At 60.1% G+C, this 17,354-nt stretch overlaps 1 protein-coding gene across 4 annotated transcripts in view; it reads right to left on the bottom strand.

Annotated features, from left to right (window-relative positions):
• ZC3H7B (zinc finger CCCH-type containing 7B) overlaps positions 1–17,354 on the bottom strand; it is a 39,663-nt gene that overhangs the window by 3,194 nt on the left and 19,115 nt on the right. For 2 of the 4 annotated variants that reach the window (XM_016135849.2, XM_016135848.2), the window contains exons 8-23: positions 14,276–14,318; positions 13,747–13,926; positions 13,427–13,620; positions 12,772–13,093; positions 11,777–11,835; positions 10,909–11,008; positions 9,702–9,863; positions 8,005–8,210; positions 6,948–7,048; positions 5,876–6,057; positions 3,700–3,785; positions 1,375–1,508; positions 1,116–1,221; positions 874–982; positions 501–634; positions 83–246 (exon numbers count right to left, since the gene is read on the bottom strand). In XM_016135849.2, coding sequence (XP_015991335.2) covers positions 83–246; positions 501–634; positions 874–982; positions 1,116–1,221; positions 1,375–1,508; positions 3,700–3,785; positions 5,876–6,057; positions 6,948–7,048; positions 8,005–8,210; positions 9,702–9,863; positions 10,909–11,008; positions 11,777–11,835; positions 12,772–13,093; positions 13,427–13,620; positions 13,747–13,926; positions 14,276–14,318 — 2,282 coding nt within the window. The remainder of the gene's footprint in view (positions 1–82; positions 247–500; positions 635–873; positions 983–1,115; positions 1,222–1,374; positions 1,509–3,699; positions 3,786–5,875; positions 6,058–6,947; positions 7,049–8,004; positions 8,211–9,701; positions 9,864–10,908; positions 11,009–11,776; positions 11,836–12,771; positions 13,094–13,426; positions 13,621–13,746; positions 13,927–14,275; positions 14,319–17,354) is intronic. The other 2 variants (XM_016135850.2, XM_016135851.2) reach the window with 2 other exon arrangements.

The raw sequence follows: 17,354 nt of genomic DNA, 5'->3' as shown, positions 1-17,354 counted from the left end.
AGGCCAAGAGGAGCCCGAGGGAGCCACCACCTCGTCTCCCCAGGCCCGCTGCCCGTCCGCCTGGCCCCGGCCGCCGGCGCACCTGTCGCAGAGCCGGAACTCGCCCATGGGGAAGCGGTAGGCCCAGCCGCTGGCGTCGCTGTCGGACGTGAAGACCTTCTCCTTGTGCTTCTCGGACTGGATGTGCTGCTGCCACTGCTTCTTGCTGTTGCTGTTCTTGCCGCAGAGCCAGCAGTGGTAGCCCATCTGGGGGCACAGCCACCATGGGCGCCCGCCCCCCACGCCGCTGCGTGGGGCTGAGCCCCGCCCCGCTGCCCGCCCCTCACGCCGCTGCGCGGGGGGGTGGGGTGGGGGGGGCAGAGCCAGCAGTGCCAGCCCATCTGGGGGCACAGCCACCATGGGCGCCCGACCCTCACGCCGCTGCGGGGGGCTGAGCCCCGCCCCGCCGCCCGCCCCGCTCTGGCCCAGACCACGGCGCAACACGCGCGAGGCGTCATTACCATGATGTCGGCGTAATCCGTGGGCATCTGGATCTGCTTCTCCCCTTCCCGGGAACTGATTGGGGTTCCTTCCCCCGGCTTCCCTGGGTTGTGTTTCTTCAGCCACATGTCATAGGTCTGCTGCATGTCCAGGACTGGTAGGAAATAGGGGACAAAGTGCCCGGTGAGGGGATGCTCCATCCGTTCTGCCCCGTAACCCCTGCCGGACTGGGGAGCTGGGGGCGCATCCCAGGCCCTGTGGCTGCGGGGCCCGCTGGCCGCCCACGGAAGACCGGAGAGGGCGGGGTCTGGGGCGCCCGGAGGAGGGTTGGGGAGATGAAGGGAGGTGCCGTCCATGAGGGGACACGGGCCCAGCCCCGCCCTGCCCGCTCACTCTTGTTCTCCTTCATGAACGTCCACATGTCCCGCTCCTCCGGGCTGTGTGCGAAGGAGCAGTTCCCCACGTACTGGCACTTGCGGCCGTTCTGCGCGTGGATGCAGAGCTGCGGGGGGAGGGGAGAGCCTCCTGGGTCCCTCTGGATCGTCGCCGTTCCAGCTGGAGAACACGCCCCCCCAGGGCCCCATGGCACCCCCGGCCAAGGTCGCACGGCCCCCGCCCCCCATGCCGGCACTCACGTCGTATTGCTGTGGGAAGTTGCGAATGGATGGCAGTGGCCTCACCGACACCCATTTCCTCTTGGCCTTGGACATCACCAGAAGGACCCGCCGCTCCTTGGTCCAGCTGCAGGGCAGCGCAGGGGGCCAGTCAGGGAGGGCTCGGGCAGAGCCTCGGGCTGCGTGACCTCCACAGAGCGCCGGCCTCCTCGCCTGTGGTGCTCGAGGGGCCCCCTCCCCCCCCACCCCCACCCCCGCGCCCGCCCTCGCGCCCGCTCACCAGTGCCGGGCCTTGGCGCTGCAGTACTTGAGGTCTTTGTCTGGCTCCACCACCTGCCCATTCCTCCAGCACTGGCCGCACACAAACTTCATCTGCAGGTCAAAGGTGCTGGGCCCATGTGCCCGTGAGGCACCCTGTCGGAGAGAGACGAGTGAAGCTGTGAGCACCAGGGCTGAGGCCCTTGGGTCCCTCACGCAGATGGCCTCCAGGAGTGTGAGGGATACACAGCTCCTTGGAATGGGCTGGTCCAGTATCACTTACTGGTGGGAAGTGACCCCCAACTGTACGCAGAGGCTCAGAGAGATCACTCACCCACCCATGGGTAAGTGGCCTGAGGATAGGGACTTAACGTGAGGTGGGGGCTTGTGCTTCTTTGCGGGATTGCACAGCTGTGCCATGGGCACCTGGCAGCTTCTACCCTGGCATCTCGTCCTCAGCCCCACAGTGACCCTGGTCCTGCCATCTGATGGCAAGCAAGATGCCTCAAGCCCATGCCATGGCCAGGCTGGCACAGAAGCTCTATTTCCCAGCCAGTCCAGAGAGTAGCATCGTGGTGGGAAGGCTGGGGCTCCTGGGGGCAACAGAAGGTTGAAGCCCATCATGGCACCCTTGGGCAGCTAGGCCTGCACCCATTCCTGGGGACCCTGGCAGCAGACCTGGGCAGGACAAAGGGGGTTTAGAGGGATAGGAAGTGGCAAGAACTCAATGTTTTCTCTCTATAAGACGGTTCTTCAGGTCCAGCCTGAGCCCCTCACTGCTTCCTAGTCAGGCTCCTGGCCAGGATCAAAAATAAACCACGGTGGGGGGCGGGGGAAGGGAAAAGAGGACAGACAGGAGGGACAGAGGAGGGAGCAACCAGAGGAGAGGAGAGAAAGAAAAGGGACCGTGAGTGAGGGGGATAGGGAGAGAGGGAAGGCCCGAGGGGGACGGGCAGCCTGTCGGCAGCCTGTCAACAGCCTGGGCTGGGCCGACCCCAGGCAGCCTGCCCTGCCAGGGCCCCCTGCCACACCAGGAGGGGCTAGGGCCCGGCCTTCTCCCAAGTTGGCACGGTGAGGGAGTCGCCTGTCATGTGTGGATGGCATGCAGGCCTCATATCATGGTCACCACCTCCTGGGCCCTGAGGACCCCCCTTCTGTCCCCACTGTCACCTTAAGTTACAATGATCCCTACCTCCTGCGGCAGGACAGCACGGGGCCAGTGCAGAGCAAGGACTCAGCAAGCTGCAGCGTGGTCACCCCCTGTGAGCCTCACGCCCACCCCGGGAGTGGCAGGCAGGACTATGGTCCCTCCCTCCCGGCACCATCACACAGCTCATGGGCAGTGTGACCGTACGGGGTGGGAGGGAACAGAGCAAGCTCTGGGCAAGATGTCAGAGAACCTGGGCTTCACCCCACTAAGTGCCCCTGGGCATGTCTCGAGCCTGCTCTGAGCCCCTGTTTCCCCAACTGCAAATGCCACAATGCCACAGCTCACTTTTTCAGGATCAGAATGAGGATCAAGAGGGACAGGAGATGATACAATCAGTGGATGAAGGTCTGAGGACAACGGGATATTTACATAGTCTCAAGTTATCTCCCCGAGGGTTATTTATTAATTACAAAGGGGAAAAACATAACTTCGCAGTAGAGAAACCTTCACAGCGGAAGCACCTTCAACCATGCTAAAGGGGCAAATCAGATGATGTGCCTCCCGATGAGTGAACCGAAAAGAACATAACCTTATCCCGAGGTCTGAAGAACCATCAGACAACCCCGGATGGATGAGCCTTTTACAAGGCAACCTGCTTTTCACAAATGTCAGATTCACACAAGATACAGAAAGACTGAGAAACTGCTCAGGATTAAAGAAGGCAAAGAGACGCAATGGATGAACGCAACGTGCTACCCGGGACCTGGGGACGAGTCACGAAACCTGAAGAATGGCACACCAGAATCTGGACGATTCCACCAATGCTAATTTCGTGACGCCGATAACTATCGTGTGTCTTTTATGTAAAAAGAGCTCTAGCTTTTAGGAAACACAAACTGTAGCAGTCATGGCTGAGGAAGCCTCATGTCTGTACCTTACTCTCCAATGGTTCAGAAAAAAGTATGCATGTCTCTTATATAAACGTGTGTGTATGCAAACACACACACACACACGCAGGACAAAGTGAGTGTGGAATGTAGTAAAATGTTAACATCTGGGAAGTCAGAAAAGGTATATGTAAATTCTTTTTTTTAAAAAAATCTTCGTGCTATTTTTACATTTTCTGGCAAATCTGAAATTATGTTCCAGTAAAGGGATGGGCCTGACCCCACCCCCAGCGCCAACCCTGGGCCTTACCAAGCTGCTGCTGGCCTTTCCCGCGTGAGCCTCCATTTGCTGCCAGTACTTCTTGGATTCCTGGACAATGTCTTCGTGGGTCATGCCTGGAGAGGGTGAGAGCAGACATGGGTGTCCCTGAAGCAGCTCAGTGAGGAGAAAGGCAGGGGTCTGCAAGGTGCTGGTGCTACCCCAGGCCCAGGCGGAGGAGCCCCTTTCTCAGTCAGGCCTGCCCCAAAAAGATGCGGGGTGCAGGGAAAACGCTAGTCTCTGGGCCTATCTGTCCATGTGTGCCTGGGACAGAGGCCTGCTCCAAGCCCTCGCACGCACTGAGGAAGTAAAGTGCAGCCCAGAGTAAGAAAATGCAGGAGAAAGATGCTGGCCCCACAGTGTGGCATGGCAACTCCGTCTCTGGGGCCAGCTACCGGGACCCTTCCCTGACGCCCACCTCCCTCAGTGGGACCTCGAGCCTGACTCCTGTTTGGCAGCCTCTAGCCCCATGGTTCTTCGGGCTCTGTGCCTAGCCCAGCTCAGCCCGCCAGCTCACTGAGGGACCCAGTCAGCAAAGGGCACATACCAGAAGCTGGTGGCCCAGACCCTACCACCTGACTGTTGACACGGAGCTCATTCTCCGGGCGCAGCTTGGCACCTCTCCCACGAAGCTGGCCCTGCTCGCTCCCACCCCCTCCAGCCTTCCAGGCCCTTCCCCAGAACTTATGTCACTCTCGACCTTGTCCTACGGATACTGCTCCACAGCGGCCACTTGTCATCGGCCATTTTCTCTGGGCCAGGCACAGTGCCTGACATCCATTTTCCTACTGACGATTCCCAAACGTGCTTGTCCAGCCCAAACCTCCTGCGAACTTCCAGTCGCCCATATCCGATTGTCTGTCCCAGATCGCTACTTGGAGTCCAACAGGCTCAAACCCCATATCCCACAGCGAGCCTGGATGTGACCTCTAAACCTGCTCCTCCTGGAGCCTCCCCTTCTTGGAATGTGGCAACTCCGTTCTTCCAGCCACTCCAGTAGAAACCTTGGCATCGACCTTGACGTCATCCTTGGTCTCATACTTTACGTCTGGCCCATCAGCAACTCCTGTCGGCTCCACCGTCAAAATGCACCCGGAATCGGACCACTTCTCCCACCTCCGCTGCTCCCCCCCCACCCGGCCCCTGTGGCCCTCCCTCCACCCTCGCCCTTCTATGCGCCCTGCCCACAGGGTGACTTCTAAAACACCTTGCTCAGATCGTACGATTCCACCTGCTGAAACCCCTCCAGACCCCGCACGTCACACTGAGAACAGTCCCAACTATTTCTGTTCCTGACCTAGAGACGTCTACATTCGGGTCCCTGCCGCCCTCTGCAGCCTCATGTCTGACCACACCCCCACCCCACCCCACCCCTGCACCTGGCCACCACCACCCAGCACTAAGCCGCTCCGTCCTCACCAACAGTCGTTCTGTACCAAGCTTGTCCCTGCCTCGGGGCCTCCGGCCTTGCTGTTTCTTCTCCCCGAATGATTTCCCCTCCCTGGGTCCCCCTCCGTCCTGCTGAGCTACTTTACTTTCCTCATGGCACTGCTGCACGTGTGAATCACGTCACGCTACTTCGTTAACTCTGTGATGACATCGATCGTAAGATGCACCATTATTTTATGTTCCACACCCACACACAGAACACTACTAATTAAATTACGACACGCAGTGGGGAGAAACGTGTGTCCTAGAAGGGACGGAACGCAGTATTTATTACCCACTTGCTATACTGTCTGCCTTGCCCTCGCTTACGCAGGTCAGTTCTGAGGTCACAGTCTCCTGACACAGAACAGGTGCTCAGAGAATCCTTGTGAGATGAGTGAGTAAATAGCTTTTAACGTCGTCAACTCCGACCCGGAGATGATGATCACCATTTCACAGAAAAGCAAGTGGAGGCTCAGTGAGGGGACGTGACTTGCCGACGACCACCCAGGTAGCCGGGGAAGCAGGAGCCTCGCTCTGCCTGCCTCGCCCTTCTCCACCGTGCTTCCCCTGGCAGTAGCCAGAGAGGGAAAATCCCAGAATCCTCCAAGCCTGACAGGTCTCTGAGGGCAGAGCCTTTGCGTCCAGTGATGCCCAGGAAGCCCCCGCCCGGAACTCGAGGCACCGCCCTGTCTGCTGTCAGTCATGCCCCCGCGGCCCGCCCCCGCCCCGCCCCCACCTGAGTACTGCTGCAGCAGCCAGACTCGGAGCTCGATGAAGCTGTGGGCGAAGTGGCAGCTGTCCTCCCGCAGGCAGCCGTAGCGCACCTCGTGGCGGCACACGTCGAACTGGAAGTGCTCCTGGAACTGGCGGATCTTGGAGTACTTGAGGGAGGCGGAGCGGACGATGTGCACCAGGCACCTGCAGGGCGGCAGGCCGGAGCACAACGCCGGCTGTAGCCCTCGGCCGTCTGCCCCCCCCACTCCCAGGAGGGCCCCTCTCCCCAGGGCCAGCAAGCCAGAGGGGGGGCGCTTCCCCCTGGGAGCCTCCTCCCCTAGTAGTTTCTAGAACGCAGTGGCACAGGAGGTGAGAGGCAGGGGTCTTACATATGGAGTCCTGGGTTAGCGTTCCAGCTGTGTGCCCATCCCCTGGCCTCAATCCAGGGCTGGCTCAAAGGTGGAGATGCCCACAAGAGCAGGGCACCAGGTCCCCTGGCTACAAGGCTGGGGGAAGGGAGTGCCTACCGGCGGGAGAAGGGGCGTCTCCCTCCGGTTCCCCAGTTTGATGCTCTAAAACTGACCCTGCACCTAGAATAAAACTGAGCTTCTCTTCTGGGCCAGGTATTTTAATTACCCTCATGGTAACTCTTGTTGACTGGGATCATTATCAACTGTACAGATGAAGAGACCAAGCATCACAGTGGCCAGAGGTCACTGAACAGGCAGGCCATTGACCAGGCTGGGACTTGGACCCAGGTCTGCGACTTCAGGGCCTGGCTGCCATCATCCTCAGTGGGGCAGAGCCAGGGGGTCAGAAGGAGCAAAGGTGGGTGCCTGGCTGACACAGCTCCTCCCACTCCCTGTCCAATGCTGATGTCACAACAGTGGAGGGTGGCGGACGGGAGCCAGGGATGTGGCCTCCCACCTGCCCGATAAGTAGCTACTTCCAAGCCTCAGCCTTCTCGTCTGTACAACAGAGGCAGTAACTGCCCTCACCGGACTGCAGAGACCAGTAAAACACCCGGGAGGGTGTTCCAGCCTTTCCGGGTGGACGCTGGCTCTGAGTCCCAAAGGCCTGCGGGCCCCACTCACTTGTTGTTGTAGAAGCTGTGCTTGGCAGCCAGATTGGAGCAAACAGACGGAGAGTCCTTGGTGCCTTTGCTGATGATCCGGGGCTTACTGTCGAAGCAGATCTGTCCGGGAGGGGGTGGGCTGCTGGGACCTGGCATAGCCACCCCGGGAGGGACAGACTGGGTCCCTGCAGGTTTTGCCAAGGCCCTGAGTTGATGGAGTGAGGAAGGGAGTTTTGGGGTTTGTGGTTCCTGCCTTTCTGGGTCTAGCTCACAGGTGACCTGGGCCTTGGCTCTCTGATTCCGCCCCTCCAGGCGCCTGAGGCAGGGGTTACCCTGTGCCTCTGAACTTTAGTTTCCTCAACCGCAAACTGACATAACCACACCCGCTCTGCCCCACAGGGTCACTGTGAAGCTCAGAAACCATATGAGAACTGCCAGGGCTTGGGAAAGTACATGCAGCCACTCGCTGGGCGCTGTGACCCCCAGGCTGCTTGCTCCCTGAGTTGGCCTGCTGAGTAGGGGGAAGGGCTGGCTGTGCGATGGGTTGGGGGTGGGCTGAGCTGCAAACCCTGCCCGCAACCCAGACTAGAGGTATCTATCGCTCCATGGAGATGAGCCCTCGCAGGCCCAGGCTGGGCGGGGAGGCGGGGCCTGAGCCGGTGAGGGAATTCGCCACAGCGGGCCGGAGCTGCTGGGATCAGAGCTGAGCCACAGAGGACGCAGGCTGGACACATGCAGGGAAGTGGGCAGGGAGGGACAGCAAGGCTGGCTCAGCTGGAGGAGGAGGTGTTGGGGGGTGGCCGAGCCTGGCCCAGGACGGCCATATGGAGAAAGCAGGTGTGATTCTTTCTTTTAGGCCTCAGTTTCCACCTCCATGAAATGAGGGGGCTGGATAGGATCCAGGTTCTAGCACGATAGGGTCCTCTGAGCCTAACTTTCTGACGGTCCAAGGACCTACTGATTCTAGGGTCCTGCCTCCAAAACGCACAGGTTCCGGGACACTCAACAGCCCCTCCCAGCCCCGTCTGGGCCGGCGACCGTGGAGTGGCAGGCGGGCGGGGCAGGCGGGCAGGTACCTCACAGAGGAAAGTGAAGATGCCCTGGTGCTCCTTAAGGAGCTTGGCGATGGTGAGGCTGCCGCGCTTGACGCCCCCCAGCGGGTCAAAGAGCAGGTCGCGGTTGAGGGTGCCCTTCCGCTCCTCCGTCCACACGTCGATCTCCTCCTGATGGTAGGCGAAGGTGCAGTTATCCCCGTACTTACAGTCCTGCTTGTTAATCATGTCTGCAAAGAGGCAACAGGATACACGTTCCGCCAGGCGGGACGGCGGCCCGCGGCGCCCCCGTGACCGCTGCTGCGGCGTGGGGCGGGGCAGCGGCCACAGGCGGGGCCTGGGCTCACCACCCACACCAGGGGCGTGGCCTGCCCACCAAGGGGACTTGGGAGGAGAGGTGCGGCGGAGCCCCTGCCAGGCCAGACCCCTTGTATCGTCACACCTGGGTGGGTGGGGGTGGGGACTGGCATCTTCATCTGCAAAGCATGGCCCTCAGCCGGCTCCATCGCCGTATGGAAAAATGACACTGGTGAGAGCCTGGGCTTCTGTACCGGGACTTTATCTCAAACCTCAGCTGTCTGCCCAGAAATGGTAAACACTGCGTTCTTATGAAATTAAGTGAGATAGTAACTAAAATTCAGGGCGCCGGGTAGGTGGGAGGCAGGAGGCCCACGCCTGGAGGCCCGCCATCCCCTGGCGGGGGGAACTGTTTTTCTTTCTTCCTCCCCCCACTCCCGCACACTCTGCCTGCCCCGCCCCTCAGGCTGCAGGCACAGGAGGACGAGCGGCTGGGTGCCTGGTGATCGCCACAGACTGCGCCCTGCGCTGTATCCAGCTTTGAGCCCGCGGGGAGCCTGGGTGCAGGTGCTGCTCGAAGGAGCAGCAGCGGACAACCAAGTTCACAGGCACGTCGTGTGCAAAGGGGTCAGGGTTCGGCATGTTTGGGAAACGGTTAGGGCACTTGTAGATTTTGGATTTCATCCACACTGGGCAGGGCACACTGCCAGAGACCTCTGAGTCCAGAAGTGACATGTCCTTAAGATCCTGCAGGGAGGATGGTGAGTGGGTTCGGAAAGCCCAGATGGGTCACTGCCATGGGTTGGGTCAGGGGACAAAGGTGGAGCCTGGGGAGGGCTCCCCGAGCCCGTTTCCTCACCCAGGGTTGCCGTGAGGATGTGTGATGGTGCACACAAAAGGGTGACCCTACAAAACGCTTAACAACATCGTGACTGTCGTTATCGCCGGGGAGCCTGCACCAGGACCGTGGATGGAGAATGGAAGGAAGCAAATAAGGGACCTGGTAACTGTCCATGAAACGCTGACCAAGTTGATGTGAGCCAGAAGAGACGGCAATGACTTTTAAAAGCTAACATGTATCGAGCCCTTACTACGTGCCAGTCCCAAATGCTTTACGTGGATTCTGTCCACACCCTTCCGCCAGCCCCGTGGGACCCCGCAGTGCTGACAAAAGCTTGCTCTCTGGGTACTGTCTGACTCTTTCCCTCGGGAGCACAGGCCACCAGCTCCCGTGTCACGTCTGAATGTTCCCGCCTGTCTATGGAGCTGGTCAGAGTGGGAGATGCTCATTTTGATGTGAGATCCGTCCTCGATGGACCACACCTGTCCAGCCTACCTGCCTACTTGTGATGTGGAGCAGAGCAGCAGCCAGGCAGAAGAGCAAGGCCCTGGCTACGTGGCCGCCCCTGCCACAGCCCACCCACCTTTGCACAGGTAGTAAGAGCCCACGAAGCTGGTCTTGGTGGGCCGGGGCCGGATCCGCTTCCAGGTCTGGTCCTCCGAGCTGCGGAGCCGGCCGAGCAGGATGTCGCGCTTGCATTTGTGCTCAAGGCCCTCTCGGTAGGTGTAGTCGCCCGCTCTGGGGCCTGTGGGTGCAGAGGGGACAGGGACTGTGATTCCAGAAGCAGGACTGAAGGGTGATGGCCGACGGGCTCGGGCAGCGGGAATCGGCACCCCGCCTCCTTTACCTGGGCCTCCCAGCACGCCGCTCTCTGCCGTATTCTCCCCGGAGACGGGGGTCCGGGCTGAGGGGAGGCCCCTCAAGGAACCCCTTCTCACGCCGCCCCCTCTCCACTACCACCCCGACTCTCTAGTGAGCCATGGCCAGGAGGAGAGCAGCCCCCACAAGCGCCCACCCCTTTCTTTTCCCAAACGGAATGGCTTCGCCTTGATTCGTCCTCTCTCTCCTGCTGATTCGTCCTCTCTCTCCTGCTGCTTTTCTCCCTGACCCCCTCGAATATCCTGACCAAGGGTCTCCTCTCCCCAAACAATGGGGTGGGGGGACCCGCCCAAAGACACCAAGAGGAAATGGTCTTTGTGGGGACCCCATGTGGTCTGGCTCTTAGCACCAACATCTAGGGCCTTAGTCGGTGCCCCCAGGACAAGGGCAGTGGGCACGTGGCTGGGGGAGGCAGTCTACGGTCCATGCAAAGAACTTCATCATGGGCACAGGCATCCAACAAGACGGCATCCTGCTCCCATCCCTACAGCTCCATGGGCGCTCTGGTGGGATGACCCCCAGTTCAGGACGATGACAGAACCGTGCTGGGGCGGGGGGTGTGGGGAGGAGGATCGCAGTGGGCGGACAACAGCAACTAGGTGTGTTTGCGCAGCAGCCAGCTGGACCCTGCATCCCACGGCCGGGCACCGGGCTCTGGGCTGCGGGCAGGCCGTCGTACTGGCCAGCAGTGCCGGCAGGTCCCCCGTCCCTGTCTTTCAGTCTTTCTAGCACTTCTGAGAGCCCCCAAACCCCATGTTATACCTCTGTCCGCTCTAAATGCCTGGAGGGACTCCTGTTTCCTGCACTCACCTATGACTGGCACACTAGGGTTCTGTCATTCTGGGATTCTACGCCCATGGGGTGCCTGGCACCTCTGGGCAGAGGGGTGGAGTACGAAGGTGGGACATTACCTGTTTTGGGGTAGCAGAGCTGGCAGGCCTGCTTGAACTCGTGGGTGGCAGCCAAGGGATTCTTGATGAGCAAGGCCGTATTGGGCATGGAGGGCTCTGGCTGTGACAGGAGGAAGTCGGCCATCTTGGGTGCTGGACGATGGCTGGAGCCACTGTGGCCAGCCTGGGCACCGGAGGTTGGGGGCTCCATGACCCCCCGCATACCACCCTAGAGCAGAACTGTAGCCCAAGATCCTCCCTCTTCCTACCCTCCCAGTGGGGAGCTCCTTGTAATGTGGTCCATGAATCCAAAACATAAGGACCGGACCGACCTAGTGGGGGTGTGCAGGTGACAGTGATCTCGGCCCAGAACTGTTCCTTGAGTGAAAGCCCAACATGAAAGCAGAGAAATAGGACTTTGCCCACCCACAGCCTCCATCTCCCAAGGCCACATGGCATCGACATGTGGGTTAGAAGGCAAGGCCCAGAGAGGTTTGGCAACGTCCCTGGGGCCACGCAGCAGGCGGACAGGCTGAGGCCTGAGTTCAGACTGCCCAACTCCACGCCGAGTGCTTGCCTACACTCAGAACATGGCCGAGTCCTGAGACCAGCGATGCTACTAACTCCGGAGAAGTTACTTAGCCCCTCCGAGCCTCGGTGTGCTCTCCCGTCAGACCCCAGGGCCCTCTGCTCACCCTCTCCGCGCAGGGCTCGGAAGAGCGAGGCAAGACCACCTCTGGTCAGTCTGCTGAGGGGGCCCCTCCTTGGGGGCTGTAGCCCCTTGTCCCAGGCAGATGGCTCACCCCACTCTGGAGCCCACAACCACCTGCCCTCCACCCCCAAGGAGGGCATGAGATGCTGGGTCACTGGTCCTTGCCGAGTCACTCACCGAGGGGGCTGGTTTCTGAGTACTGCTTAGGGGACGATGGTCCTGTGAGTTGGCATCTTCTGGGCAAGGAGAAGACACAGGGGATCATTGCCCTGCTCAAAAGGGAATGAGGGGCCCTCCGAGGAATTTTTCCTTCATAGTTCCAACCCGGAGGAGCCACCCATTGGTTCTGATCCCTTAACTCCACCCCCATGGCCGCTGCCAGGGACAGAGGCTGGCCTGAGCATGTCCACCCACATCTGCACCTTCTATCCCTCTGCCGTCCCCAGAAGGAAATCGAAGCTCCTCGACTTGGACCACAGGTCCTCTGAGACCAGCTCAGGTCTCCGAGGCCCCCAACGCGCCCTCCTGTCTGGGCGATCACCCTGCTCTCTGCCAGTCCCTCCCTCACGCAGGCCTGTGCAGTGCTGGTTGTACTGCTCCCTCTGCTGGCAGGGGACCGTCTCCTTCCAGACCCCACTCAGCCACCACCCCTTCCAGGAAGTCTGCTGAGTGAAGCCCCCACTGCAGCCCCGTGAATTCCCTTGAGCCACGAGCGCCCGGGGCTAGGCCTGACTGTGGAAAGCCAGTCCCACGAGGGCCCAAACAGACCTGTATCCTCTCTGGGTCAGTGGCGCCCAGCTCAGAGTGGTGCTAAAGCCCATGGCCTTGCATCCCTTCTCCCAGCCTCAGGATCATCCCTGTGGGACCCCACCACCCTGGTGACCCCAGGGCCCTGGGAGGCTGGGCAGACAGCACCAGACTGCAGGTCTGGAGCCCTGGACTGTCTCGGTGCTGCTGTCTGATCTTTAACGGGACCCAGGCCCTCAGGCCTCGGCCCCACACTGAGCCGAGTGCTGCAGGAGACACACCACGTCAGGAGACATGACCTCGGACCGTCCCAGGGCGCACGGACCTGGGCTTTGTGTAATTCCCAACTCCCGTATCTGGAGAGGTGATGGCACTCTGAGAACTGTCAAGGGGGTGGGGGGTGACTGTGCCCAGCCAGGCCTCACCCATGAAGGAGTTGGGCTTGTCCAGGGAGCCCCGGGTCGGCCCGAAGCTGTCCAGGGCGTCCAGTCGGGTCTCGGAGTACGGCAGCAGGTCCAGGGAGTCCAGCGCGGAGCCTGGGGGGTCGAGGGCATCCAGCACAGAAGCAGCCAGCTTCTTGGAGGGGTCCATGACGAGGCCGAAAGAGGCAGGGGGCAGTGGGCTGGAGACGGGGATAGAGCCGCCCACCACGGGCGGCAGCAGCGGGGTCCCGCCAGGGAACACGGGTATCAGCTGGGGCAACTCGCTGGGCACGCCGCTGCCAGGCAGGCCGCCCTGGACCAGAGACTGCAAGGTGGGGAACAGAGGGAGGGGTCAAAGCCCGTGACCACTCAGGCCTGGGCACAGTCAGGCACTGCGGGCAGCTGACCCCTCTGGGCCCCAGCCCTGGCCTGTCCCGTGGGGCGGAGCCAGGGTCTTGCCCCTCTCTTCCGGCTGCACGTTCTGTAGCTTCATTTCTATCCCAAGCAGGTCTCTCTCCCTCCCAAGGCCTCAGTTTCCCCACATGTGACACGGAGATGGGGCCTTCCCTCTGCCTGTCGTGGGATGTGAGGACGCATGGGATGGGGTCCGAGGTGGGAGAGGGGTTCAGAGGTACAGGAGGGCAGCAGCACGGCTCACCAGTGAGTCCAGGATGCTGTCCAGTTCAGGACCAAAGACGTCCCCATCAGAGAAGTCGTCCAGGCCCTCGGTGCTGGGGAGGGCCCTGCTGCTGCTGTCCAGGGGGGCCAGCAAGTCCAGCACGTGAGGGAAGAGGGGCATCGTGGGGGGGGAGGGGAGGGGGGCTGGGGAGCCTCGCAGGTCCACGTAGCAGTCTGTGGAGGGAGGTGGGCTCAGAAGCTGCAGGGGGTCCTGCTCGCTCAAAGTGGGGAAGGTTTCCGGGCCCGGGGGGTCCTTGCCTAGCCCTCCCCTCCATCCTCCAGCTCCTGCGGGGAACCTGCCTGTGCCGCTGGCCTGGCCCCACTGGCGGAGGCTCGGTCCTGGTGACGGAAGGCCACACGGGGCGGGAGAGGGTCCTTCAGTCCTACAGTGAGTCCCTGATGGGCCTGGCTCAGTCCCTACATGTCCTGCCTCTGACATAAGCAGTACTTCTGTAAGGGGCACTTTTAAAGTGACCCTTTCTGGAAGCCATCGAGGAAGAGAAGGGGAAGACAGCTTTGAGAGAGGTGGACTCCCAGCTGGGGCAGCTGGCCTGGCGTGGAGGACGTGGGGCCAGCGCTACCCCACTGTGAGGCAGCCTGCACCCTCCCAGGCTGGGGGGGTGCTCTCCCCTCCCTGAAGGCGAGGCCTTTCCAGAACCCACTATTTGCTTCCATGCTTCAGGGAGGCCCCAGGGCAGGGAGCCCTCAGGAGCCCGTATCTGCAGAGGTGGGGCTTGACTCGCCTGACCTCCCAGGGGTCTTGGGGAGATGGGGCTGAGCCCTCCCCAGGACCCCATCTCCACCTGTCCCCTCACACCACGGACACTACCTGTTTCGATGTCATCTATGGACCCCAATCCATTGGAAGTTCCCTGTGGAGAAGGACATGGCAAGTCAGGCAGAAGCAGGCTGGGTAGGCCACAGTGCCCGGCACCCCGAGGGTCACCTGGGCCCAAATGACTATTGCTGATATTAACCATCTGTACCCCATGCTGGAGAAGTGCCCTTGGGAGATGGGTACATATAACCTCTGAGCCTCAGTCTCCTCACCCGTCACAGGACAGGGTGCATATCCCGGGGAGGCTGCAGAGGGTTTTACTGAGCCCTCCACACACCGCCCAGGCACCAACGTTTTGCAGCTCAAAGGCCAAAGTGCCACACCCTGAATCGCCAGAGTCCCCTTCTCCAGGGCAGCCCCAGGCTGCAGCAGCACGGGTGGGACCCGCTTTGGAGGGGAAGCCTGGCAGAGCTCGCTCTTCCTCGTCCTCCCTGGACCTCTTTCCTTCTGTTTAAAGTGAGGACAGCACAGCCACCACTCCTAGGACTGTCACGGGGATGAAATCACTTGACGTTCATACGGAGCCTACAACACTGCCTGACGTACAGGAAGTGCTTTGCGTTTGATACATGTGTAACGCAATATTTTAAGTCTACGCCCTCGGTGGCCAGCCGGGGTGAACTGGGTGTTCTCGTTCCCCAGCCTCCATGTTCCAAGCCCACAGACGCGCCTGGCTCACCTCCAGCTCCAAGCTGCGACCTGTCATCCCTGGCAGGTCCTCCCCTTCTCGGAGCCCCCCTTCCCTGGTGAGGCCCTGGGTGACCCCATCTCTTGTGCTCCCGCAGAAGGCAGCGGGGGGACCAGGACCTCACCGCGGGCCATCCCCTCCCACGTGTCACACCGACAGTCAGAGCAGCAAGACGAACCGGGCCCCTGCCGCGCTAGGCCTGGGCCGGTGCTGCGCACCCAGTCAGGATCAAGTTGAGCCTTGGTCCAGGCGCCCTGGGAGGTGCTGGCCCCTGGCACAGGGGCGATGTCAGTGCCGAGCTGCTGCCACCCCCTTGGCCGCCTGCACGGAGTGCCGCCTCCTCGCACAGAGCCCGTGCCTGGGCACCTGGCAAACGCGTGCGGCTCAGCCTCCCGGGGTGTCCGTCCAACACAGACAAGGGGTGCAAACCACGGCCACCACGCTGGGTGACAGCTGCTGCTCTTCCAGTCAGTACGTGAAAGAGTTGAGGGGAAAAAGACGCCAGATGAACATCCCTCGGGACAGCTGTGCTTCTCTGTGCTCAGTGCTGCCGCTGCCGCCGCCCCCCAGGGAGTCACCTTCACAGTCCTCTGCCCCCCATGTAGCCAGGCCCATCTCTCCAGGTTCACCGCTCCCTGCCCTTTATGCTGCTAATGACACCCACTTGGCAACAAAGCTTTATCGAGCACCTCGTCTCAGGCAGGTGCGGCGCAGTGACCCTTCGCATGTCACCTCTCGTGGTCCTACAGCCACCACAGATGGCAGGTCCCAGCACCTGAGAGGTGGGGGGGCACCTCTGATAAGGGACATGCTCAGGCTCTGCACCGAAACACGTCGAGCTGCGGAGCCCAGACTTTTCCGAACCCCAGAGTGGAGAGACCGGTCTCGTGGTCCAGGCACGTGCTTCCTTTTCCTCCCTCTCAACCTTTGCTCAAGCGGTACCCCCGACCCGGAGCGCTGCCCCCTCCTCTCCGCCTGCCTGAATCCTGCTCCCTGGCGGTGAAGTCCTCTCCAACCACGGCTGCCTCAGGCTCCATCTGCTCCAAGAACTCACAGCCCTCCCTGCATCTTGCTCGTCACGCTGCCGCGAGGCAGCCCTGGCACGCGGACCGTGCCTGCAGGGCCTGCCCAACTCCCAAGCCATAGGAGGCTCCTCGCGGCGTGGTCTCCACCACTAGCGCACACGACGAATGACCGACTGGCTGAGTCCTGCAGGCCTCCCAGCAGGCAGGCTCACGCCCAGTGCGAAACCTCCTGAAGGTCAGGGGATCTGGCTGTGCGTGTGTGCGTGTGCATGCACCATGCTAGCACACTGAGGCAGGATCTGACCTGGTCTTCTCCACCACGGACTCTACTCTGCCTGGACTTCTCCCAGACCCCCACCTCTGTGACCGGCCCTGGCCTCTGTGCACGTGCTGGCGGCCCAAGTGTGGCTGCAGGGGTGGGTGACTGGTACAGCATGGCACCATCTGTGGTCCCTTGGTGCAGACTCGGTGTACGCCGAAAGCTGGTTTGTAACCACAAACGATCAGACTAGTGATCATCTGCCCTGGACTGGGCGCTTGTCGAGGGCAGGGACCACACTTGTTCGGTTCACCACATACCCAGCCCCAAGCTCAGTGCCTGGCACACACTGGGCAGACTCAGGCAAGTCACAACCCTCACTCGTCGTAAGACAGTAATAGTACCTCCCTCAAGGCATTGCTGTGAAGTTAGTTACGACTGTTCATTCGTTCACTCACTGCTTATGGTCTGAATGTCTGTTCCCCCGAAACTCGTATGTTGAAATTGTAATGCCCAAGGTGATGGTATTTGGAGGGATGGACTTTGGGAGTGACTAGGTCACGAAAGTGAAGCCCTCATGAATGGGATTAGAGACCCCAGAACAATCTCTTGCGTCTCTGCCCCATGAGGTTACAACTAGATGGCCCCATCTGTAAATCAGGAAGCAGGTCCTCATTAGACACCAAATCTGCAAGTGCCTTGATCTTGAATTTTCTACTCTCCAGAATTGTGAGATAAAGGCTTTTTCTTTATAAGTCACCCAGTCTATGGCATTTTGCTATAGCATGTGAATAGACTAACAATTACTTATTATTTATTTTCTTATATTTTATTTTATATATTATTTTATTTTATTTCATTTTATTTATTCCATTTTCATTCCATTTCTTTTATTCCATTTCTTATTCCATTTTTATTCCATTTTTTATTCCATTTTATTAATTCCATTTTATTTCGTTATTTAATTTAATTAATTTATTTGTTTTATTTTATTTTTTAATTTAATTTTATTTTTTCTATTCTATTCTATTCTATTTTTGAGAGCCCAGTATGTGCCAGGCTAATCGTTTCTGGTTACAAACCATGATGCGTGCTATA

Source organism: Rousettus aegyptiacus, unplaced genomic scaffold (genome assembly GCF_014176215.1).
Source record: "Rousettus aegyptiacus isolate mRouAeg1 unplaced genomic scaffold, mRouAeg1.p scaffold_m13_p_2, whole genome shotgun sequence".
NCBI classification, from domain to species: Eukaryota; Metazoa; Chordata; class Mammalia; order Chiroptera; family Pteropodidae; genus Rousettus; species Rousettus aegyptiacus.
This window is presented reverse-complemented; position numbering and strand designations above follow the sequence as displayed.